The sequence below is a fragment of the Macrobrachium nipponense genome, chromosome 40 (genome assembly GCF_015104395.2).
Source record: "Macrobrachium nipponense isolate FS-2020 chromosome 40, ASM1510439v2, whole genome shotgun sequence".
NCBI classification, from domain to species: domain Eukaryota; kingdom Metazoa; phylum Arthropoda; class Malacostraca; order Decapoda; family Palaemonidae; genus Macrobrachium; species Macrobrachium nipponense.
In genome coordinates this window covers 37,040,664-37,066,620 of record NC_061101.1, presented here as the reverse complement: position 1 = coordinate 37,066,620, position 25,957 = coordinate 37,040,664, and the positions used below count along the sequence as shown (strand labels likewise).

General features: G+C 40.9%; 1 protein-coding gene across 6 annotated transcripts in view; it reads left to right on the top strand.

The window, feature by feature from the left end:
- LOC135212088 (SOSS complex subunit B1-B-like) overlaps positions 1–25,718 on the top strand; it is a 34,110-nt gene extending 8,392 nt beyond the window's left edge. For all 6 annotated transcript variants that reach the window (XM_064245463.1, XM_064245462.1, XM_064245461.1 and 3 more), the window contains exons 3-5: positions 13,661–13,770; positions 17,564–17,664; positions 24,723–25,718. In XM_064245463.1, the coding sequence (XP_064101533.1) occupies positions 13,661–13,770; positions 17,564–17,664; positions 24,723–25,155 (644 nt within the window). In that variant the 3' untranslated portion in view covers positions 25,156–25,718. The remainder of the gene's footprint in view (positions 1–13,660; positions 13,771–17,563; positions 17,665–24,722) is intronic.
- Positions 25,719–25,957: the final 239 nt, after the last annotated feature.

Here is a 25,957-nt window from a genome sequence, read left to right as displayed (position 1 = left end):
AGCACAAGCTTTGGAATGGATGAAAAATAAGAATCTGCTAAATTAATATTAAATCCGACTTGAAAAATCTTTTTCAGAGCCGACTTAATCGTAGTAATAGTACTAGCGGCTAGGCCTTTATCAAACAAGGTTTTAAAAAATGAAATGGCCAAATTTGGGGTCATTTGAAGAATATCGAAATTCTTTATAAACTCCGCTAACTTCTTAACAGCCGAATCATATTGCCTAAGCGTTGAATCCCTTTTGTCAGATTCTATGAATAAGACGTTCTCCGGATCGATATTTGCATCTTATGAGCTGCAAATTTCATGAAGTCCACAAAGTTAGGGTTTGAACTACTCTTGAGGAAGCTGACACAGTCTGAGTTTGAACTATTTGTGTCAACTTTGGATGTGGGATCCGTCTGGGATGGAGCTTCAGCTCTAGTAGGAGCGGAAACCAATTGCTTTTGGGCCAGTTGGGTGTTACTAGGGCCACTGATCCTTTGAAGAAACGTAGTTTGTGTAACACCTTCATCAGAAGATTCACTGGAGGGAACAGATAAATCTTCTGCCAGTGGTTCCAATCTAAGGTTAATGCGTCCATGGCATAGGCCTGAGGGTCCAGGTTGGGGGCTACGTAGCAAGGAAGTTTGTGGTTGGTGCATGTCGCAAACAAGTCTACCTGGAGATCTGGAACTAGTCGTTTTATCCACCGAAATGAATTCGTGTCTAGGGACCACTCCGATTCTAAAGGCTTGGTTCTGGATAAAGCGTCCGCTATAACGTTTTTTTACTCCTGCCAGATGTGTTGCTGACAGGAACCAGTTTCTTTTTGCTGCCAAGGAAAATATTGCTACTAGAACATGATTCAGATTGGGTGATTTGGAACCTCCTCTGTTTATGCAGTGGACTACCACTGAATTGTCTGAGACTATCCTCACATGACTTGTCTTGTGGTGATGCAATGTTTCAAGGTTAGAAACACTGCCATTGCTTCCAACACATTTATGTGAAACTGTTTCATATTGAGTGACCAGATTCCCTGAAACATTTGGTGTTGGGAGTAACCCCCAACCCCCCCAACCACTGAGTGACGCGTCTGTATGAATCGTCACTTGAGGAGGGGGGATTTGTAAATGAACTGATTTGGTCAGTTCTTGGATTGTGATGGGAGTAGTCTCTTTATTAAAACGGAGGGAATTGTAGATACTTTGTCTCTTAAATGTATCTTTGCTCTCTTTTTCCAAACTCGATTGATGTCTTTGAGTTTGGCTTTCAGTAGGACGTCTGTTACTGAGGCAAATTGGAGTAAGCCGAGAATTCTTTTCTAAAGCTCATCTTGTTATCATTTTTGTTCTTGATAAATTGTTTCGTTGCTAATGCTATCTCTTTGGCTTTCTTGGGTGGAAGAGATAGCTTGTGCTCTTTCAAGTCCCAATGAATACCCAGCCAATCGAACTGACTTGCTGGTTGTAGCCGGGATTTTTCGAAGTTCAACTGAAATCCTAGACTTTGCAAGAACTGAATTACTTTGTTTGTTGCTTTGTGGCAATCTTCTACTGTTTTCGCCCAAATGAGCCAATCGTCTAGGTAGGCTACTAGCATTATTCCTTGGTTCCTGAGTTGTTGCAATACTGTCTCTCCTAGTTTCGTAAATATCCTGGAGCAATGTTGAGGGCCGAACGGCATCACCTTGAATGCATAGGATTTTCTGCCTAAGCGGAAGCCTAGGTAGGGAGAGAAATTTCTTGCCATCGGAACATGATAATAAGCGTCTGTAAGATCTATAGAGGTTGGGTGACGGCCCCACGGGGAAGTAAGGTCCGTACCTGCGAGACAGTCAGCATACGGAACTTGTCGCAGAGAATGTAAGAATTCAGTTTGGACAAGTCCAGGACTACTACTCTTTTGTACGAATTCTTCTTGGAACAGTGAACAGACGTCCCTGGAATTTTAGGCTTTTTACTCTCTTTATAGCCTTTTTTCTATAGGAGATCTTTGGTGTATTCTTTCAGATCCGGTGTAGGTGTCTGAAAGAAATTCACCGGAGGAGGTGGGGACCCCTTCTTCCACTTCCAACCCAGACCCTTGGAAACAATACTGTGTGCCCAAGGGCTGAAGGTCCATTGATCTCTGAACCGGTACAGTCTCCCTCCCGTAACCGCGGCCTGATGCTCTGACGCGGTATTTCACCTTATAGACTAAAACAGTAAAGAATTTTCTCAACGTTTTAAAATACTGTTTGGACATGTAAGATGTTAATAAATACGCACTACTTCTGACTGTCCAAAGGAGCCCTCTTCCTCGCTTAAACAAGACTACTTAAATAATAATAATAACGGGACTCGTGAGGTCCAATATCATAAACTGCAAATATGTACAAACTCATGTAATTAAACTGAATTATAATCTGCACAGTAAAAACCCTGTGAGACGAACGATCGAATGTGGCATTAAAAAAGAAAGCTAATAGCTATCTCAAAATACACGTAGGGATAGACCGAAACCAACATGCTTTGTTTACGATCGGTTGCAAGCGCATGGCCGGTACCATGCTCATATAACCCCAAAATTACGTGTAAAATACCGATTCATAAGCTGTTTTTTAATGAGAACAGAAATTATGGTACTTAACATTGGTCCAGGTGAAGGTAGAGCTTCAGCCATGATGCAATAAATCCAGAATTGGTAGAAAATTACAGGCACAATTCGAACGATTATTACGCTCACGAGTCCAAAAGAAGGATGTAAGATGGCGCTCGCATCGGGCGGGGACTGGGTGAGTCGGAGCGGTGTGGTTGAGACCGCTGTATCGGCACATCCCGTGTTCATATGTTGACGAAGGAGTAATCTAATTGGAAGATGACCTGTGTTTAGTGGCTTTCACACGCCCTTTCTTTATACACGACGCCCTTGAGGTGCTCGCGCAGAGGGTAGTAACCTCTGCATACCAATGGTTTAAACTTTCTCTGTATAGTTTGGGAAAGAATTATTTATATCAGAAAGTATTAAGAAGGACCTTTTCACCGGCGAACACAGGTCGACCCAGAAATATATTGTTTATATTAATATATATATATAAATATATATATATATATATTAATTATATAATATATATATATATAAATAAATAAAATAAAATTTATTTATATATATATATATATATATATATATATATATATATATATGATATATATATATATATATATATATATATATATATATATAAGCATATATATAATATATATATATAATATATATATATATATATATATATATATATATATATATATATATATATATATATATAATATATATATACGTACTATATATTATATATACTATGATAAAGGTGACTATTGTGGGTGAGTATTCTTATTTGGTTTCCTTTTACAAAGGAAGATGACTTCTCAGACATAAGGGTGTGCAGGTGGTGGTAGTCTATAAAGAATATCCCAAAGAGCAAAGCTGCTTTCTGTGTTGATGTACAAGACCAGTGTGTAGGCTCTAGTTAGGTTTCTAGTTGAGCAGTCGAATTTTGACTTGTTAATCTTATCCAACTGTTTCATAATCTTGAAAGAATAAATCCACACCTGAAAGGTTGGGCTTTGTGAGTGTTGTTTTTTAAAATATCTCTGTACAGTATATAGCTTGTAGTGTCTTTTTACATCATGTGAGACCTGCAATACTATTTAGTAAAGGTAAGCTGCCAAGAAACATTGAAAAGAACAGAGTAGAGCTAATGTACAAGAAGATTGAGTATCTTTACAAGGCTTAGGAAGCAGATAGAGAAAGAAAAGTAGTAGATCTAGAGATTGATTTTCATAAGTTAGAAGACGTAGAGTTTTAAATATCTGGGATCTGTGATCCAAAATACAGGAGACCTAGATGAAGAGTTGACCGGAAGGATACAGTCAGGGTGGAGTAGCTGAAGGAAATGTAGTGGGGTGCTGTGTGATCGTAGGATGCTGATAAAGCTAAGGAGCAAGATCCAGCACCAGGTTTTGAGACCTGCAATGTTGTACTTGTCCAAAACAAGGGGAACTAAGAGGAGAGATGAGAATAGGTTTGATGTGACAGATGAGGATGTTGAGATGACAATGTGGACTTACTAGAAAGGATAAGGTTAGGAACAAACATGTTAGAGGCACTCTCAGAATAGCTCCAGCTTCAACCAAGGTGAGGGAAAGTAGACTGAGAATGTAAAAATGTGTTGTTGAAGAACCATTACAGCGACCCCAAAAAGGGACAAGCTTGTAGAGAAAGAAGCTTAGGGTAACTCAAGTTGAGTTTTGTGAAGCCACTATAGTGGAAATGTTAAGTAAAATAATGTTGAATTATGATTTGAGTTTGTAAATATAATTTCTGGGCTCAGCTCGTGTCGCTGCGCGAAATATCCTTTAATCTATTATTTCTAGGGTAAATGTACTAACACATACCAGAGAATAAATAAAATAAAGAAGAAGGTCAGTATAACTGACTCGCTCACCCTCCAGGAGGGTGTCGGTATGAACACTAGGCGAGTGAGACCACTACCACGAGCCAAATGCCAATAGAAATCTCCCACTACAAAATCCCTCCAAGAGGGGAGCCGATCCACAGAGTGAGCAGCTCGTACTACTACTACTCCATCCCATGCTGCCGACTGCTGCGCCTCTGGTGGCCATCCTTTTCAGTTAGCTCGCACGAGTCACAAGTGCTATTTTTCTCTCTGTGTATTTTGTGCCCTTTCTTCGGATTTTTCGATAATGGAGCGTGCAGCTATTGCAGCAGCTAAGTTAAGTACTCAGTATTTACGGTTAGTTGGTTTTTTCCGTCCCTGAGACAGTATTTGCCGTTTTTTTTTACGGTTTTTTTTATAAATACGTTCTCGGGGTCGGAAGCATGGCGGCATGGTCCTGCCTCGTGATGGGTTCGTTCTTGGTCTCCCATACCTAGAACATCCCTTTTTCATTACGCTCTATGTTGATTATCCGCGTTATTTAATTTAAGGTCTACTCAGGTTGTCATGCATGCATGTATTTCACCTTTTGTAGGCTTTTTCTATCCAGACCCTAGTCCAGGTTCTTAGTATCGGCCCCTGACTAGCTTTGAGTGGTAGACTTGCTTTCGGGTTAGTCGTACACTCCTGGATTTTTTCTCCTGCTATTTTATCTTCTTTCTTTCATTTTATTTTATTTATATATGTATTTTGTCATATTGTTAGGTTAGTGTGGCGTCTGGCTTAGCCTAGGTCCCGGCTCGTAGAGCCTATACTACCGCTGATCAGTTCGGTTGCTTCCACATAGCTTCTCTCTGATCAGTTGGTTTTAGCCCTGTGGGCCTATATGCTACCGCTTTTCAGTTCGGGTTGCTTCCCGATAGCTTCCCTCTGATCAGTTGGTTGGCCTAGGCTTGGTTTCCGTATCTCAGTTTACCGCCTCGTGGTCACTGCGTGATCACGGGACAGCCAGACGCCTGCCCAGTCCCTCCCCCCCCCCCTATCCCGCTCTTCCATAGAGTCGGGCGGGGGTGGGTCGGTCTGTCCATGCTCGCCTCACATACCCGAGCCTGCCTCCCCCTCTCCCCTCCAACGGAGGGGCCAGGGAGTCGGACAGACCCAGACTGGTTCCGACCTCTCCGCTTCTCGGTCCGGCCGGGTGGTACGTTGTGGGGGGCCCTGGCCTTCCCCCCCTCCGTTACTGCCTTGTCGCTCCGGGTTAGCTCGAGCCTGTATGTCCTCTCGCCTTCCCTCCTTACTAGAGCTCCTCCCTACCGGAGTCCTGGTATCCAGCGGAAGGAGATAGTCCACCCATAGATGGACCGGTGCATACAGTAGGTCTCTACTAACCTTACCGTTTGCTGAGTTACTACACTCCGCTTCACTGGACCTAGTCCGGTCCGCTTGTGTCTAGGTTTAAGTTATCTTTAAGTTTATCTTAAGTTTCTTAAACCATCCCCCCCCCTCCCTTTCACATTTTACCGGATCGCTCCGGGATTATAGCCTATTCAGGCAATGCAGGGAGGGGTTATGCCCAAATTTTTTTCCGAGCTCCGGCATGTAACGGAGTTCTTTTGTCCTTTAGTCTGTAAGTGATCCCCCCTTTAAGATACTCATGTGTCTTCCCACTTACAGGCCACCAACTGTGAGCATCCGGGATGTTCCGCTACACTTCAAGACCCCTGTGGACACGAAGTTTGCCGGTCCCATGCTCCATGCGCGACTCCGCACGGGGACATCCAGGTCTGGTACCATGAAACGGTACCATATGTACGATCTGGTGAGCCAGCTTTGGAAGGCGTAAGTATTCCACCTCCAGTAGCTGCTCCGCTTCTTTTAGTACTTAAGTTTTCATCATTTACTTTAACTTAAGGCATCTAGTTTAAGTTATACTCTAAGTTTTAGTTTTAAGTGATTCTTAAATCTAAAATACGTCCTCTCTTACAGGCTCCGGCAGTAAGGGATACAGCACTGGCTACCCTGCGGGCCTGGGTCGGAGGTTTTGGCAAGAACGCCGCCAAGGGTCAGCCCTACATACTTGAGAAGCGTCTAGCATTATTAATCTTTCCGGGAGGCAAGCAAGTGCGACTGGGTACGTCGACCCGGGGTTAGGAGAGGCGGACCCTTCTATTGCCTTCATCCAACAACAGCTGGCGGCCTCCTTAACTGAACAAGACCAGGATATCTCCACGGATGTCGCAACCCTGGATATTAATGTTGAACCGATGGTAGGTATAGACGACCTGTTGGTCGAGGTAAGTAATGCAGGTACCCAAGGGTCTCCCTTGGGTCTGACTGTTTCTTCTACCTATGCAACCTATCCAATTCCTTCCAAGGCTTTACGGCTGATGATTTGTATACTCCTCCTGAGGCTTCGGTTAGGCCTAAGATCAAGTCTAAAGTAATGACCTTGACTAAGACGTCATCGTCTTCGAAGAAGACGTCCTCGTCTTCTTCCTCGCATAAGTCTCCGGCTCGTAATCCCGGCCCAGACAGGTCTAAAGGGTCTAGCTCCGGCTCGAAGTCCTCGAAAAGTAAACCCAAGGAGAGATCTCGCACCCCGGCAGTATCACCAGTTCCGCTACCTTTGGTTCCTATTCAGAGCCTACCCTCCACCTCCGCAGCAGCTCCGGCTTTGGACTCCAATGCTGGCCTGTTGCAACAGGTGGGAGATCTAGTGGGATCTCTTAAGAGTAGTATGGAACAAATGATATCTCGCCTGTCGGACAGGATCACTTCTCAGGATTCTATTATAGCCGGCCTAAGAGAAGCCCCTCTAGCCTCTCCCTCAACCTCCAACACTAGCGGATCTCAGCTTCCCCCGTATGACTCGCTGCCCGCTTTCTCCATGAACAATCCTTGGAGAGTAGCGTCATACGCCCCCTTCCAGGATGGTCTCATCTCCATACCGGAGTTTGGAACTCGAAGAATAGAGGACTTCGAGTTCTACCCGGAAGGCCTACAGCCTCCTTTCATAGGCTACGCAAGGCTCACGCCTTCGGCTATGGTTCGGGACGATAGGGTACCAAAGGAGACAGTCCTCTATTCTCGAGACCAGGCTCAGCGAGAATGGCTCAGATGTTTAGAGGACATGGATTGTTCGAACACCAAGATACAACCATTTAAAAGTCCCTTTACCATTTTCACAATGGATGAAGGTACCCCGCTCCCGTTCCTAACCAAGATAGCAAGGTCGACCATCTCAGCAGCTCAGAAGGGGGAACCCATGCCTACGTTGAAAGAAGCAGATCCCACATCTCCGTTGCTCCCTTCAATCGGAGAATTGTGGGAAGACTTGCCAAATACATTCTCAGCTGGCAAACTCAAACCTGACTGTGCTATGGAGCAGTTCGGTGAAAAGCTACCCAGGCTCCCAGATAGTCTTATTCAGGCTGAATTTGACTCAAAATCTCGACTAGCCAGATCAATCAACTCGATGGCTATGTCTGAGGTAGCTACCATGGCTTATGGTTCAGAACCAATTTTTAAGCTTATGACCAAAGCCCTGACTCAAACGGTGCAGTCAGATATGTTCGAGTTTGCCACTGCTAGGACGAATTGTAGGAAGCATGTCCTGCTAGAGGCAACCATTCGACATGAACCGAATAGGTTACTCTCTTCTAACATCTGGGGCGCAGATCTCTTCCCAGAGGCTATGGTTAAGGAAGTACAGGCAGAGGCTACGAGGTTGAACCAGAGCCTTAAAGACCGTTGTTGGGTCTTACGGCTAGGAGGAGACAAGACCTGACACCTAAAGGTAAGGGACAAAGGAAACCCAGACGTTTCCAACCTTACCAAAAGAAGCAACCGCGCTTCCCTCAACAAGTTCCAGCAGTGCCGTTAGTGCAGACAGCCCAACCCTCCACGGCTAAAGGTCAATCACAGCCTATTTATGTGATATCCCCTCAGCCTCAACCCTCCACCTCATACGCCATCTCTCCAGCTTACAATCAAGCCTTCGAGAGTCAAGCTTCTCAGAAGTATGACCGCTCGGGCAAGGGAGGCAGAGGTAAGCGGTCCTTTCGTGGGAGAGGATCGGGAGGCCCCTTCAATAGGGGAAAGCACTTCAGAGGAGGCCGAGGTGGTTACCAGAACCAATGAAGAACTTCAGGTAGGAGGGAGGCTGTTTCACTTTCGCCACCGGTGGAACTTCAGCCAGTGGGCTCAGAGCATAGTGTCAAAAGGGCTGGGTTGGAGCTGGTTGACGAACCCACCTCCAGCCAGACCTTTCCGTCAACTTCCTTCCAAAGAATTGACAGAGTACGCACAGGACCTCCTTCAGAAAGGAGCCATAGCCAAGGTCAAGAGGTTAAAATTTCAAGGTCGCTTGTTCAGCGTACCGAAGAAAGGCTCAAACAAAAGAAGGGTAATCTTAGACTTGTCCCGCTTAAACTTAGCCATCCGCTGCGACAAGTTCAAGATGCTCACGATCTCACAGGTGCGGACCTTACTTCCCCGTGGGGCCGTCACCACCTCTATCGATCTTACAGACGCCTACTATCATATCCCTATTGCAAGACACTTCCGTCCTTATCTGGGATTCAAGATAGGAGACCAGACATTCTCCTTCAAGGTAGTTCCATTCGGGCTCAACGTGGCACCCAGGGTGTTCACGAAGCTAGCGGAAGTGGTAGTGCAACAGCTCAGAGCGCAAGGGATTATGGTAGTGGCGTATCTCGACGATTGGTTGATATGGGCCCCATCAGTCGAAGAATGCAACAAGGCCACACTGAAAGTGATCCAGTTCCTAGAATACCTAGGATTCAAGATAAACAAATCCAAGTCCAGACTCACTCCAGAGTCAAACTTTCAGTGGCTAGGCATTCAATGGAATCTGTCCTCACACACTCTGTCGATTCCATCTACCAAAAGGAAAGAAATAGCGAAGTCAGTCAAACGATTTCTAGATCACAAACTAGCATCCAGGAGAGCTCAGGAAAGGATCCTCGGCTCTCTCCAGTTTGCATCAGTAACGAACATCTTGATGAAAGCCAAACTGAAAGACCTAACCAGGATCTGGCGCTCACGAGCGAATGTCAGGTCCAGGGACAAGCTATCCTCAGTGCCTCTGATTCTAAAGAATCGGCTTCGACCGTGGTCAAAAGTCAAGAATCTGTCAGTGTCAGTACCCCTTCAGTTCCCTCCACCAGGGATCACCATCCACACGGACGCGTCCTTAAGCGGCTGGGGAGGGTACTCCCAAGTCAAAAAGGTTCAAGGGATTTGGTCACCTCAGTTCCGTCAGTTTCATATAAACGTACTGGAGGCGATGGCAGTATTCTTGACTCTGAAGAGATTACTCCCACCAAAGTACTCCCACATAAAGCTAGTCCTGGACAGCGCAGTGGTAGTACATTGCATAAACAGAGGAGGCTCCAAGTCACGTCATCTAAATCACGTCATGATAGCCATCTTCTCCCTGGCAGACAAATTCAGTTGGCATCTTTCCTCCACCCACATAGCTGGAGTCAGAAACGTCATAGCAGACGCCCTATCCCGATCAGTACCCCTAGAGTCGGAATGGTCACTAGACGACAGTTCGTTCCAATGGATCCTTCAAAGAGTCCCAGGGCTTTCAGGTGACCTCTTCGCATCCCAAGCGAACCACAAACTACCGTGTTATGTAGCCCCCAACCTGGACCCTCTGGCTTACGCCACGGACGCCCTAGCTCTAGACTGGAACAACTGGGAGAAGATTTACGTCTTCCCCCCAGTGAATCTCCTTATGAAAGTATTGGACAAACTCAGGACATTCAAGGGTCAAGTGGCTCTAGTAGCCCCAGACTGGCCGAAGAGCAATTGGTACCCCCTGATTCTGGAACTGGGCCTTCGTCCCCTTCGGATCCCCAGTCCCAAGCTCTCCCAGTCAGTACAAACGAAGACTGTGTTCGCTTCCTCAGGGATTCTCAAAACCCTAACTTTATGGATTTCATGAAGTTTGCGGCAAAAAGAAATGCGAATATTGACCCTCAGAATATTCTCTTCTTGGAATCCGATAAAAGGGATTCAACTTTGAGGCAGTATGATGCTGCTGTCAAAAAGTTAGCAACCTTCCTGAGAGAGTCAGATATCAGAATCATGACAGTTAATTCAGCTATATCCTTCTTCAGATCCTTATTTGAAAAAGGTTTAGCAGCTAGCACGATTACGACAAACAAGTCAGCCTTGAAAAAGATATTTCAATTTGGATTTAACATAGACTTGACAGATACCTACTTCTCGTCTATTCCTAAGGCATGTGCTAGACTTAGGCCTTCTGTGAGGCCTACGTCAGTTTCATGGTTCTTAAACGATGTTCTAAAACTGGCTTCAGAAACCGATAATGACACATGCTCGTTTATAATGCTCCTAAGGAAAACCCTATTTTTATTAAGCCTGGCTTCAGGAGCAAGAATTTCAGAACTGTCGGCTTTATCCAGAGATCCGGATCATATTCAATTCCTTCCCACAGGGGAAGTCCTACTTTCTCCGGAACGTAGTTTTTTGGCAAAAAATGAAGATCCTTTGATGAGGTGGGAACCTTGGAAAGTACTACCTCTTCCACAAGATGTATCCCTTTGTCCAGTTTCAACTTTACGAGCCTTTCTATCCAGGACCTCCTCATCCTCATCGGGGCCCCTCTTTAGGAGGGAAAAAGGTGGAACTTTATCCATTAAAGGCATCAGGCAACAAATCCTGTACTTTATTAAACAAGCCAACCCTGACTCTTTCCCAAAAGCACATGATGTCAGAGCAGTAGCCACCTCAATTAATTATTTCCAACACATGAACTTCGATGAGTTGAAAAAGTATACTGGATGGAAATCGCCGACAGTGTTCAAACGCCATTACCTTAAGTCCTTGGAAGCTCTGAAATTTTCAGCAGTAGCAGCGGGAAACATAGTTTCCCCTGACTCTAGTTAATTTGTAGTAGAAGATTCAGTCCTCCTTTCTACCTGCTTCAGCCAACAGTTCGTCTATTCCTACCGTGTTCATTTACATTAACCTTGTGCCTTAGCTGCTTTTTGATGATATAGTGGGTGCCCCTTATTTTTTTGCTAGGGACACTCACAGATGATTATGTATATTGATCTCATGGATGTTACCCCCTTATTTTTATGCTAGGGGATACATCTCAATTATAATGGTTACGGGTTTTGTATATTAAGTCATATACATTCCTTTTATATTATCACTGTTGATTTATTTGTTCATTTAATTGTTGTAATTGCTATTATATTTTTGATACATGCCTTTACACAGATACCATTTTGTTACATGTAAGCCAATTTACCTCTGTACATATGTAAATTACCTAATGTTAAGAAACATGTTTAGAATTAAGGGTAATTTAAGCATATTTTTAGTCTGTAGTACTGTGTATTTGTATCTTTTAGCAATTATATTCTTTTTTATATTTACTTCGATTTTATTTGAGACCATATTGATTTATTTTATTACTTTTGTTTACAATCTTGTGCTATTTCTCTGGTACGATTTCGCGCAGCGACACGAGCTGAGCCCAGAAAAGGGATTTTGACGTAAGGAAAAATCTATTTCTGGGCGATTGGCTCGTGTCGCCAGCGAAATCCCACCCTACCCATCCCTTCGCTCAAGATTGTCTGCTAACTTCAGGATGGCCACCAGAGGCGCAGCAGTCGGCAGCATGGGATGGAGTAGTAGTAGTACGAGCTGCTCACTCTGTGGATCGGCTCCCCTCTTGGAGGGATTTCGTAGTGGGAGATTTCTATTGGCATTTGGCTCGTGGTAGTGGTCTCACTCGCCTAGTGTTCATACCGACACCCTCCTGGAGGGTGAGCGAGTCAGTTATACTGACCTTCTTCTTTATTTTATTTATTCTCTGGTATGTGTTAGTACATTTACCCTAGAAATAATAGATTAAAGGATATTTCGCTGGCGACACGAGCCAATCGCCCAGAAATAGATTTTTCCTTACATCAAAATCCTTAAGTGTGCTTGGGATGGATACATAAGATGGAAATATAAGTTGTACCCAGAATGCTTGTTTGCATAAACATGCTTGGTGGATAGTAGGCATGCAATTAATGTACTGTGTAATTGGTTAACATTGATGTATTTTTGGTCTCATGGCCAGACTTACACAGTAGAAATAATGATGCAGTAGCAGGATCAAATCAGGTTTCTTGCTGCTTAGATAATTTAGCATTTACGCTGGTTGCAGATTGTATTATCATAGAACAAACTTTTGCTTCAAATAATCTATTGACAAAGTAGGGACATACATAAAGTGATTCCACTTTTTTCTTTTGAACATATTTCTATAAAAGGATAAATTATGAAAGTTTAGAAATACACTTTTTTGATTGCATATAAATCTAGTAATCATACAGTAGGACACCCTGAAGGCAATAACTAGCAAATCTTCAAGTTAAATCATCAAAGACTTGTCTAGGTATCTTGGAATTCTGCAACATAATGTTGTTGTTAATTGCATTTCAAATAGTCTTCCAACATCAAACTGCTAATGATATGACTAATGATACAATGCAAAAAGATTCTTAAAAGGGAAGGTGAGAAGACATATGTATAACTAAGCCTAGTATTCGAGAAAACTAACGAATTTGGTGCTGAAATCATCAATTTTGAGAAAATTATAATGCAATTTGTAGTTAAAACATCATTTAAATGTGAATTTGTATTTTAAAAATAAATCTTATGTGGGATGCAATTTAAAGACTGCTTTTTTTGCTGAAAATTTTTTTCTATTATCTTCAATACTTTTGGAGGTATTAGCATTTGAATTGCATTAGAGGCAGGCTGGTCCACCAGAATTGAGCCTGTTTCTAGCAATGACTTTGTTTCACTTGTAATAAATTTTTTATTATTTTTGGTATAGACTTATGCATTAACTTATATCAAAGTTTTCCATTTTCTATCTGGATACCGCATGGAATACTGGAGCTTGACTAGCAGGAAATATTGGATGAGAGCTTGTGACCTGTCATAGTCTTTGATGTGCATTAGTGACCCAGTGGTTGAAGAGTTTAGTTCACAAAATGGTCTATAGTCAAGGAATTATTTTGAAGGTTTGATAGGCTAGGGTATATTTATGTAGACATTAAACTGTTGGAAAATACATAAATGTTAACTAATGATTATTTTTATGCCTTAATGTTTTCAATTATTAATAGTGAGTTTTTATCCAGCATTTGTCATAAAATTCCCCTTTATTTTGCAGGCAGACCGAATGTGACTAAAGAGAATCATGAAGTACGATCAGTAAAAGTGGCAGATCGAAGTGGCTGTGTTAACATATCAGTGTGGGGTGAACCTGGTCAGCTTTTACAGGTACTATGAATTTAAGAACTTTAGTGAAGTTTGTTTGGTGTTTAGTACTTCGAATGGAATAATTGTGTTCTGGAAAAGTACAAACTTTTCACGTACTTTCATGAAGTCACAATAGCTCACATCACTATTTTCCCTAAACTCAGAAATGAAAACATGTCGATAAATAAAAGTCAGAATTCCCATTTTGGCAACATGAATCCACCTTTTATGTAGATCTCGTGCACACCCTGCTAAAAAGATTGTAGTCTAATCCCGACTTACTCACTATCGGAATAAAATGGGTTTTTTCATGCCCTGATAGGTGTACAAATGCATATATGGTAGTCGTCTCACACTTCTGATGTTTGGGTGTGCGAACAAACTTAAATTGTTCTAGAATTTTCTATATGACATCATTATTACATGACATTTTAATTTTTCTAGAATTTTCTATATGACATCATTATTACATGACATTTTAATTTTTCTAGAATTTTCTATATGACATCATTATTACATGACAGTCTAAAGTCATTTAGTCCACCAACTGGGTCAGTTTGTGCACCCGCGCTGATGTTTCAACGATTCAATATGTCATGGAATCGCCACTGGCGCCTGGGAGAGAACTCCCTGGAGCTGGAAGCACTAGACGACAGCGGTACTCCTTTAGAGACGCCTTTCCAATGACGCTCTGTTGCGGTCTGGGATTTGTCAACAATCGCCTGAGGGGGCGACTGCTTGTGGGCAGACCCCACTAACCTCCCTTGGGCTACCAGTATGCCTTCTCCCAGGTTCTGGAGAGTTTGACAGGGACCTTTGCCTAGGAGAATCAAAGGGACGAACAGCCACCTCCTCCACAACACTTACACTTACTTCACCACTTACCTTGTCCATTAGAGTTTTTATGGACGCTCCTAATTTCTCCATCACTTGGAGCATGATCGAAAATTTCTGATCGACTCTTGCCTCTAAATTGGTCACAGCATTGGGTACGGGTGTGAGAGAGCCAAGATTAGGACTGAGAATGACAGGTGGAGGGGAAGGTTCAGAAAGAGACAAATTATCATTAGACAATTCCTGTCTAATTAAGCTTTTTGCTTTAGCTCTAGAAGCCGCTTTTCTCTTTTTTATCTCTCTCTAACTTGTTCGTGTAACTAGTCAAGATCTTCCAATTTCTTTAATCCCAATTAATACACTCCCCACAAGTTTGATCTGGTGTACAAGTCTGTCCCCTACAACCTGTGCAAATTGAATATGGATCATTACCCACTTTAGCGATCCTGGTATTGCAGCCTTTACTACAATACCTAATCCCAGATGAACTAGTGTCTGACATTATGTAAACCAATTCAAAACTAGTGAATTTCAGTGCAAAACTTTAAAGCTATTATCAATTCCTAAATAGCTATCACCGAAAACAAAACTTCCAATATTCAGAGTGCTTTACCAAATAACTCCAACAAAGAGCAACGGCAAAGAATTCCAAAAATTCCGCTGCTACTGAAACTGTGTTGACAGTACCAGCCGGCAGAAACAACTGATTTTCGGACGGTGTTGGTTCCTCACTCCCCCGATAGTTGGCGGGGGTTATCACCTGACCAAAACAAACTAGCGCTTCCGCGAATTTCAAAAATTCTAGCTGCCGACGGTTTTAGAAACTATAGCTATGTAACTACTTGGTAAGTATACATAAAATCTTATTTTATCATAAAAAAGTCATTTTTTAATGTAATTTGTATTTTTCCTAACATACAAACTTGAGGTCTTTACATAAAGGCCCCACCTTTTGCTACCCCTCATTCTCTTACCTGGGCCAGAAGGTAAACTGAATAGAATTGAGTGCAGACTGACTTGGTGGGTAGTACTTTCGCCCCTACCATCGGTAACTGTTACCATAACCACCTTGCAAAAATTTAATGGCCAGATTTCCAGCTCACCGAAAGTTATTCCCATATTTAAAGACCCCAGGTTTGTATGTTAGGAAAAATACAAATTACTTTCAAAATTTGTCATTTTTATGTAAAAGAAAATCGAGACGACTTTGTGTGTCCATCCACACTTTTTCTGTCTGCCCTCAGATCTTAAAAACTAATGAGGTTAGAGGGCTGCAAATTGGTATGTTGGTCATTCACCCCCAATCATCAGACATACCAAATTGCAGCCCTCTAGTGTGCTATGACTTCATAGTGCAGTGCAGGATACCATGGCAGGGGTTGGATTTCATATCCAAAGCTAACAGTATGAATTTGGTTGAATTGTATACCACGGGTTATAATTCCAACCTAAGAGTTACTAACATGAATACTCACATTAACAGGGGTTATCCCTTTGAGCTGGTATTTGGATTCCAAGGATGGGCTGCTTTTTGGTCATAGAACTTTTAGCATTCAAGAGTAGACTAGATCTCCAATTGCAAAATCTGTCTTGGAACAGGTTTCTATGAAACCGACCATTGTAGGCTTGCTTTCTTATCCCACCACTGCCCTAAGCTAAGGGGTCGGTTGCCTTGATGCTACGTCTCCAACTATTTCTGTGAAAAGTGAATGTGTTTCATCTCCAACTATTTCTTTGAAAAGTGAATGAGGATTTTGAGGAGAAGGGCTTAGCAGAGGAAGACTTGCAGGCTATGGTTATAATCACACGGTAGTCCAAGATGGGCAAAGTAAAGATGATTATTGAAATAAGGAAAGCTAAAAAGGCTTAGGTTATCAAGGAAGATTTTGTGCTTTTCATTGTTTTTATAATTGTTGCAACTGAAGTAATCTCCCAGAACTTGATGAGATCATAGTATATATAGTATAAAAGACCTGTTAGTCATCAGACAGTATGATCTACTGATGGAGAGGTGTATGGCTATGTCCTAGCCTGTGGGACTTTAGTTTGTATAATTTTTGTATTTTGTTATTCTCAATTCAGAAATGAGGTGGAAATGGCCAGATGGCCAACAGTGGCTTCCTCACCTACATTTACATACAGACTGGGTGCAAGTAACTTTTTAGGGTAATGAATGCGCCTTCTGTAGGCACCTGGAAAGTTTCATGAAACAAACCATATTCTATGTACAGGCATTCTCTGGTTATCAGCAGGGCTTCTGTTCCAATGGCTTGATGATAATTGAAAATCACCAGCGCTAATAACCAGTTAATGGCACCTCTGTTAGGTATGTATTGGTACATTTCGGCGCTAGACAAGCACCATAAAAGCGGATTGCCGCTAATCGGAGACTGCTTTACAATTATTTAAATTTTATCAGTGGACTCATTTAATGGCAATCTGGCAATTTATGGCGCCATATCAGTCCGACTTTCGGTTATTGATGCCATAAAGTGGCAATACTAATAGATTATGGCGCCATAGCATACCTAACGTAGGCATCATTAACCGGTTAACCGAAACTCGGTGCCATAAATCACTGAGTTCCCTTTAATGGCAGTTTTTGCTTATCAGCACCCCACCGAGAACGAAACCCCTGCCGATAACCGGGACTACCTGTATTTTTTTGGACCTTCAGTTAAGAGTGTCAACATTCTCAGAGGTTTCCATTTTCCTGGTGTGTTTCATTAATTTGGTAATAGTACAGCTGAGTGTCCTGCCAATTTGTCATATTAATGGTCTGACAAATTATGCATTGATAAAATTTTGTTGTTTAGTATTTGGTAATTATATTTGGAAATGGTATTTACAGAACAGAGTGATGATTTATAGTTGATCTCTTGTAGCCAATGAAAAGGATGCTTGATGTCAAATCTGTGCTATATGCAGAACTTCATAAGATATTTATATTGTTTTACAAGGTTATTATTATTTGTTTCAGCCTGGGGACATAGTAAATCTAACAAAAGGGTATGTGTCTGTGTTCAAGAATTGTCTTACCCTTTATGTTGGGAAAGGTGGTGACTTGCAGAAAGTTAGCGAGTAAGTGCATTACCATTTTTACTTCAGTTCTAAGTACAGTGATTAAGCTTTTGTATTTTCTAATTACAGTACATGCGTCTTATGTTAATATAGGAAATTTTTTAAGTCGTTTGCATTTTTCTCTTTGATATATCAAACTTGAAATATTTTTTTTAAAAGCATCCATGGGTAGCAGCTATTTTGGTTTTTGAAACTAATTAAGATAAAGCAGTAAATGAGTGGCTAGTTAGAGATGGAAGTTAGTGCATGAAAACTTCATTCTTGTAAATCTATGTAGGATGCAAAATCTTAAAAAAAATATGTTGTTTATTGATATAGTAATACAAATCTTCATATTCATATGAGACACTTTCCTCAGGTTAGAAGATTTGTCTTGTAGAACTGACTGGCACTGTTTCAAAAGAATTGTGAACAATGTGAGGAAATGCCTTCTGGTCATTTACATGAGGCAAGAAGACTGACTCTAACCTTCAGTTAAGATTTGTATGAACTGATACAAGTCTGTAATAGTGCCCTGTGCCAGTTGGTTCACAGCTGAAATATTCAGGAGCCCTTATCTCATTGAACATAAAATAAATTTGGGTTGGTAACTAGCTATTATCATCATCATGGGGATGAATGATAAAAAAGAAAATCTGTATACAGAGAACCCGAGAATCACATTGTAAGACTGTAGTTGTTAGACAGGTGTTGGAAGGTAGGCAAGGAGGGGAAAAAATAAAATAAGTATATCCTAGTTCAACCATACCACAGCTGATTAACAGGTCTCCTAGGGCTGGCCCAAAGATTAGATTTTTATTTATGTTGCTAGGAACTAGTTGGCTACTTAGCAACATGACCTACAGTTTGTGGGATCCAAACCACATTATATCGAAAAGTGAATTTCTAATCACCAGTGGCTGCAACTGGGAGCGAACTCAGGCTACCAGATCAGTAGGCAAGTATGCAACCGACTCGTCCAGTGAGGAACTGTCAAGGAGAGGAAAGTTAAGTATATCTTAGTTTTACCAGACCACTGAGCTGATTAACAGCTCTCCTATGGCTGGCCCGAAGGATTAGATATTTTTACGTGGCTAGGAACCAATTGGTCACCTAAACATGGGGGCCTACAGCTTATTGTGGGATCCGAACCACACTATATCGAGAAATGAATTTCTATCACCATAAATAAATTCCTCTGATTCTGTGTTGGCCGAGCCGGGATTCAAACCTCGGACCACCGGATTGGCAGCCGAGGAAAAGACCAGAAATCCTTGTATCAGCTTCATAGGCTTAAGTGCAACCAAAATTAAGTTTGGATAGCTACACAATAACTTGATCAGCCACTGTAGAATTCTGGGAAAAGTCCAAGGTAAAAAAGAAATATCTAGTATAAGGATTCCACTCTCAATACCTGAATGCTGAATGTTCCACCTAAATAAGAGGCTGGGTGAAACCCCAAACTCTGGGCAAAAAAATTATATGGATCCAGGATTTCCATTAGCTGAAAATTAATGGTTTTTTCTCGAAGAGCACAGAGGCAGAAGGTAAGATATAATGTTTTAATGTATTTTAATTGGCTGGTATCAGAGAAGAGGAATTAGTGCTCAGACAGAGGGTTTCCACTACAAATCATTCGTTGTATGCCAAGCCCTAAGGGAAGGAGCAGAGGCAGGTTTTGTACTCAGAGTAAGCCTCTTGGATGGAGAAATGTAGGGAGACATCAGGTATTCCCTCTAAACTGGCAAAACACAAAACCAAGCAGATAGTCCAATTGAACAAGGGCTAAGAAGGGCAATCCAGAGAAAAATGATCCTTTCAGTGTCCATGTGCTGCCAGGGAACAGCTTACTATTGAAATAAAAGGAAAGTGAAAACTTGCATCACCAAAGTGCTCCTCTAGAAAGGGAGTAACCAAGGACACATTAAGAGCTTCAAAAGGTCACATTCATTTGAGAGGGAAGAGATGCATGCTTATCTCATATGGCAAGATACATAGCCAGGGAGGCCTAGTTTCTCAGCAGCTTCATGCCTTGACCGTCGAACTTCACCAGTGGGCAATCAGCAATTCGGTAGAGCTTTCAGCCAGGTATATCCCAGGGAAGCGGAACGTGGTCGCAGACAAACTCAGTCGCTGGGATCAAATCTTAGGCACAGAGCGGTCCCTTCATCAAGTGGTGGCAGACAGGCTTTTCCAGATTTGGGGGAGACCCATGCTGGACCTTTTTGCAACACGTTACAACAGGATGCTGGAAGTGTACTGTTTGACCACTCTTCACCCGATCTACGCATGCGTTGCCAGATACCACAAGATTCCTTGCTTTCATCTACTTTTTTACCGGATCCAGCTAGGAGCTAGAAAATTATCCTATTGTTAAGACCTCAGGTTTGTAGCTATGAAAAATACCAATTGTCTTAGAAAATTTGTCATTTTAGGGGGAAATCTCATATGAGAAATCAGGATTTTTATCAGAGGAGACATGAATCCTCTGAAAACACTCAGGAAAGGGAGATTGTCTACCAATGTTGTTTGGAAGCATGGAAGTTCCAGAGGACCATGTCCATGAAAGTTGTGGGTGTGAAGAAGAAAACCTTTTTAAACAATACCTCTTGTCAACCAATGTTGTGAAAAAATACCTTGACTCTTATGACATTCTACCCAGAAATTTCAGACAAGGGAGAAAGACCTGAATTCTTGTCAGAGCAAACCTGATGAGTCAGCCCAAAGTTCATACCTCCACAGGACCTTCCTCCAGAGTCCTCTTGGTGAATGACAGATTGAAAGCATAAAAGAATCCCCTCCTGAAAATTCAGTCATCATACCTGCTGGGAGATGGAACATGGAAATGAGGCTACAGGTTGTATAAGGAAGGCTAGAGTGCCTGCAAGCACAGCCTCCTCTTGAGGAGGGGAACCAAGAACAAATAACCAAAGCTGACACAAAGGACAGTCCTGAGTTCTTGAGTTGGCTACTTTACAGTTTTAAAGGAAGGATGCTCTTAGCAACAGACCACTAGTCTGTTGCATGAACTCAAATACAGACCAAGCCAGTTACAGCATCGTGGGTGTCTGTAACTGAGCACTGTGTGTGTGTGGAGTCAAAGGAGAATTCTTCTAAAGAATGCCATCACAGAAACCAGAAAACAAAAATGATTCAAGCTCCAACCAAGAAAGTAATGCAACTTTAGGAATCCATAATAAATCTATGAAGGTCCAGCTCCAGTTTGAGATACTGACCCACCATAATCCAAGATTAGGGATAAAAAAAAAAAGCTGGAGGTTTATATTCGTATCGCAACAGACATACAGTTAGTTTTTGTCACAAGGTTTAAGGTAAAGGAAGAAAAAAATCTTCACCTGAGAGCTGTGAACTATTACAACAAACACAGTAGATTGGGGTAAACTTCTATATAAGTGAAAGATGGAGTTAATGGTTAAGCAAGTAATATATATATAAGGTTATGAATCAACTAAAAAATATAGGAAAGAATGTAAACAATTTGCTTGACAAATGTCAAGCTTATGGGAAAAATAAGGACCAAGTAGAAAAATACAATAATTTTTATGTATGCAACTTACCAAGTAGTTACATAGCTATAGTTTCTAAAACCATAGTTATGTAACTACTTGGTAAACATACATAAAATCTTTTTTTTTATATAAAAATGTCATATTAATGCACAAGGACCAGGACTTATGCTAGTATTAAAAAATAGTGATTCATCTTCACTGTTTTGCTTTTAGTACTAGCCCCTGTAGGATCAAATGCAGTTAAGGACATTTGAGATCCCAGGGCTAGTACTAAAACAGTGTAATAGATATGACCCCCCCCCCCCCCCAAGGGCAAGTACTAAACATGGCAAAACAGTTTAGTAGTGTAATACTCTGAACTTGCATGATTCAAGTTGCACAAATTCACAAACATGATCTTTTCATTGGAAGCTAACAATTGTCATACACGAGTTTTTCAGACACAAACATTTGCAAATCCTCAAGAAATCCTGCAAAAGTGTTTGTTTTCATTTATTTGAGATAAATCTTACCTACTGTTAAAGTTAGCTCTTATCTCCATGCCACTAGGCAAATTGGCATTGAAACAAAAGAAAAAGATCCCTTGGTTGACCCAGAAGACTGTCTAGTTTACCTATTCTCCACTAAATGTGTTTTGAATGTTTTAGCTCTAGTTAGAATTCTCCTTGTCACTATTGAGTATAAGCGATTTTTCTAGGATGTCTTCCACCGGAAACAAATCAATTAACATCAGGTTATTTAGGAATGATTACTGTATAAGCAGGATGCCTAAATTTGAGGTAGATCAACATGATGTTTTTACTGGCTGCAGGGGTACAGTGTAAGATCTAGAAATTGAATGTGAGGAATGCAGGGATTGGCCTAAGGAGCTTATAATTAAAAGTGTCAGATGTAGGAAAAGAAGGAAAGTGGATAGATTGCAGAAGCACTTCACTAGGTTAGGGCATAAACCTGCTTTTTCTCCTCTTACTGGTGAGCCTTCATCTTTAGCTAGCCCTATTCGTCCTATGGTTATTCCTCTGCTAGCTGTAATACTAATTGTATAGCTAGTAACTGATATTTCCTCTTTAGCTCCGCCTTGCACTCACCTTTCGGTTCAGGAAAAGCGTATCGGGAAGCTAAAACAGGATGTAAGCCTTATTTTAATATCTGTTAAAGGTTTTAACTGAATTTATGATAGGGAACTGTTCAGAGTCCCCCATAGTGAACATTCATTTTTGCATTCCCCTTGTAGAGGTAAGGTGTTGGTGCCCTTGGCCATATGTGGCCCGAGCCTAGGACTGCCCTACAACAGTTGGAACAGTGCTGCATGGAAACCAGGTCAGTTCTCAGGGCAATGGGATTCTGTTCCCCTCCGACTACTACTTCTCCTTTTTCATGGGCTTTGTCCTTCAATTAGAGGGCGTTTTGACAAAATATCTCTTATTCTGGTGCACAAAGTTTCTTTTAAGTCTGCCAGCTCTAGTTTTCTTGGGTTTTTGAAATTGTGGAAAGCTGCTTATTATGACAGAGGCTTGTTGCCAACACTGAAACTGTCTTCGGCGATGCTGATTTCCTTGCATGTCTCAATCCTATGAAGACGTGCTCTTGAGACTGGCAAGGTGCTTTAGTCTAATGCAGAGGCAGAGACTTTGTCCAAGTCTTTGTTTAGGATTACTGAAGTATATATTGTCTTTTGCTGAGCTTATGGTTAATACTATTGCCACTTCTCTGCATCAGCTTAAAGACTTTCTGGAGCAATCTTTTAGGCTCTTTATTTTTAATCCCCAGTGTTGGTTTTCTGGGGAATATGAAGGTACATTTGTTGTACTGGTGCGTACCTTTGTATCTTAGTCATTATTTTGGGCTTTCGGACCCAGGCACAGGGGTCTCACCATGCCACTTCTATTCATCCTGGCTGAAAACGAAGTGGTTTCCTCTGCAAGGCTGGTCTTGACTGCATACACATGAGAGCCTTGCACCCTGAATGGAATCCACCTTCTGGCGGCAATATTATCCAGGCAGGATTCCTGATCAGGTAAGAATGTTTTGGGTTTTGTACAAGAAGCTCTTAGCTCGCTTGGTTGAGCTGAATGTCTAAATGCACTACCCACCATCCTTTATCTCAGTGTGGGAATCAGATAATTTTAGCAGTAGTTAAGATTCATCTCAAATGATATAAATTTTCCTAATAAAATTTATTGTTTGGATACTTACTCTTAAAGTAGACGCCACCCAGCTTCCCCACACTTAGTGGGCTGTCAAGGAGAATTCTGACTAGTAAACCTAAAATATTTGAACTCACCTAGTGGAGAACAGGTGAACTAGACCGACAGTCTTCCGGGTCAACCAATCGATCTTCTTTTGTTTGATTGCTGACTTGCCTATCAGCATGGAGAAATGAGCTAACTGTAACCGTAGGTAAGTACCCAAACGATAAATTTTACTATGAAAATTTACATTTTATGTAATTTACAAATATAAGTTTTCAAGCTTGTATGTGTAGATTAAATGATATTAAATAATAAAAGTATTGTCTCTCTATCTCTCTTTTACTGAGATGAGAGGATTTCTATGTTACTACATGTAGTATATGTTTAATTTGTATGATAAGTACTAATTTTCAAATATTAATGAAATTAATTATATTAAATAATAATAAAAATATTAATAATAATAATATAAGTATACTAATTAAAAAATTATATTTTAACTTTTAAATAAACAAATAATTTTTCTCTCACCTTTTGTTAACTGTTGAAGAGAAGCTCGAAGGCAAAGCTGTCAAATATGTCAATTTATTATGAAGGGAATGGGGAGTGTTACTGACTAGCGATTCTCTCTCTCTCTCTCTCTCTCTCTCTCTCTCTCTCTCTCTCTCTCTCTCTCTCTCTCTCTCTCTCTCGCTCATCTCTCTCTCTCTCTCTCTCTCTCTCTCTCTCTGTCTTTACCTGTACAGTAGATGATTTTAAATTGATCTGATTTTACCTGTACCGTCTACGAACTGTAAATTCGCCATGCTAAAACGACACATAACTAAGAGTTGCATTAGACCAAATAAAAAACTGTTCATGAAAAGGAATTTCAGAACAAAGAGAAAAGAACAATAAAGTTTTTAAAAATGAGGTTGAGAAACACTCCTATATTTTTACCACCCATTTATTTCTTTTTTTTAAGGATAATATATTAAGTTAACTTTTAAATGAAAATACAGAGACTTTAATTTCATTTAAAAGTTAGTTTAATACTTCTGAAGCATGATTAGGGTCAATTTAGTGTTTAAGCGCTAGAAGTAAGCGTTTTTAGAGACTGTGCCAAACTTGCGTAAAAGTTCACCTTGCATTATGGGTTCTGGAACCTAAGCTTGCATAAGTTAGGGATATGACTGTAGATGAATCACAGCTTTGTTGTTTAGGATTAGCCCTTGCAGATCTAATGTTCCTAAGCAAGTTGCTCATCTCAAAAATTCTGTACAGATTTCATCCTGGATTTCACATATTTGCAGAAACATAAATAAGGCCACCATATTTTGCATCACATGGAATGTTCTGTATTTTAAATTCCTTTCAGATTTTGTATGCAGTTCAATGAGGTGCCGAATATGTCTGAGCCTAACCCAGATCTGGTCAATCCTATGAAGTCCATTGGCAGTGGTGTCGGAGGTGGCAGCAGTGGTAACAGTGGGGGAGGGAGTAGTGGTGGAGGTGGGGACACTGGAGGAGGGGCTTCTCGTGGTTCACAAGGCAATCTGGGGAATTCAGGTGTTAGTCCTTTGTCAGACTCCATTAGAGATCCGAGGCTACAAAAGCCAAATTCCAATGGCGGTAACATGGATCCTCGAGCAAATAAAGGTGGAGTCAATAGCATAAGTACGTCAAATGGTCATGCACATCATAACAGTGGAGGTAAACATGGAGGTGGGGGATCAAGCAGTTCCTCTTCGTCAAATAAAAATCGGAGTAATAATCACATTCCTTCAAATAGACAGTCATCCAAGAGGTAATATTTAGTTAAATTTGATTATGTGGAAAATTTTAACAATTTTTGGGAAAAGGTTAGTACCATTCAGGTTTTGAAGGAATTTTTGTAACTTAAATGGACCTAATATGTATGAATCTTGTGCAGAGCAGTTTGCCTAGTGAAATTTTTGGAGTTAAGGTGGTAAGTGAAACACAGGCTATGAAGAATTGCAGTTTGTATGTAAACAGGTTAGGATGGCGAAAGAATATAGAAATAATCATATATTCTTTTTTGTGTGGTCAGACAGCAAGTATGACATCTAACATTTAAGGTTTAATTTGTAACCTTTTAGTTTTTTACGTGTAATATATATATATAGTATATATATAATGTACAGTATGAATATTTGAAATGCATTGAATGAAAATGTGTGTTTTATGTTGTATGACCTGCTGTAATGATGACATTACTTAAGATACATATGTATGAATGGTTTTGGTTGAAACCTGACTTGCAAAACATTACTGTTTATCTGAACGTATATATGCTTAACATTTTATTATATTGGATCATGTAATTAAATGAAATATATATTTATTTAGTTTATTTTTGTTGTTCTTTTCCATTAGATTGTAGTGGTTCAAAGATATCTTTTGAAGTATTATTAACTTGGAAAATATTGCCACAGATGGATTGTCAACAAAGTTTAGGTCCCCACTGAAATTACAGGTGTGAAAGCAGCTTGGAAATATACCTTGATGAAATCCTTAGCATACTGTTCAAAAGGTAAGCGATTATGTTTTTCATTACATACAACAAAGGGAAAAAGGGAGACCCTTAAAGCA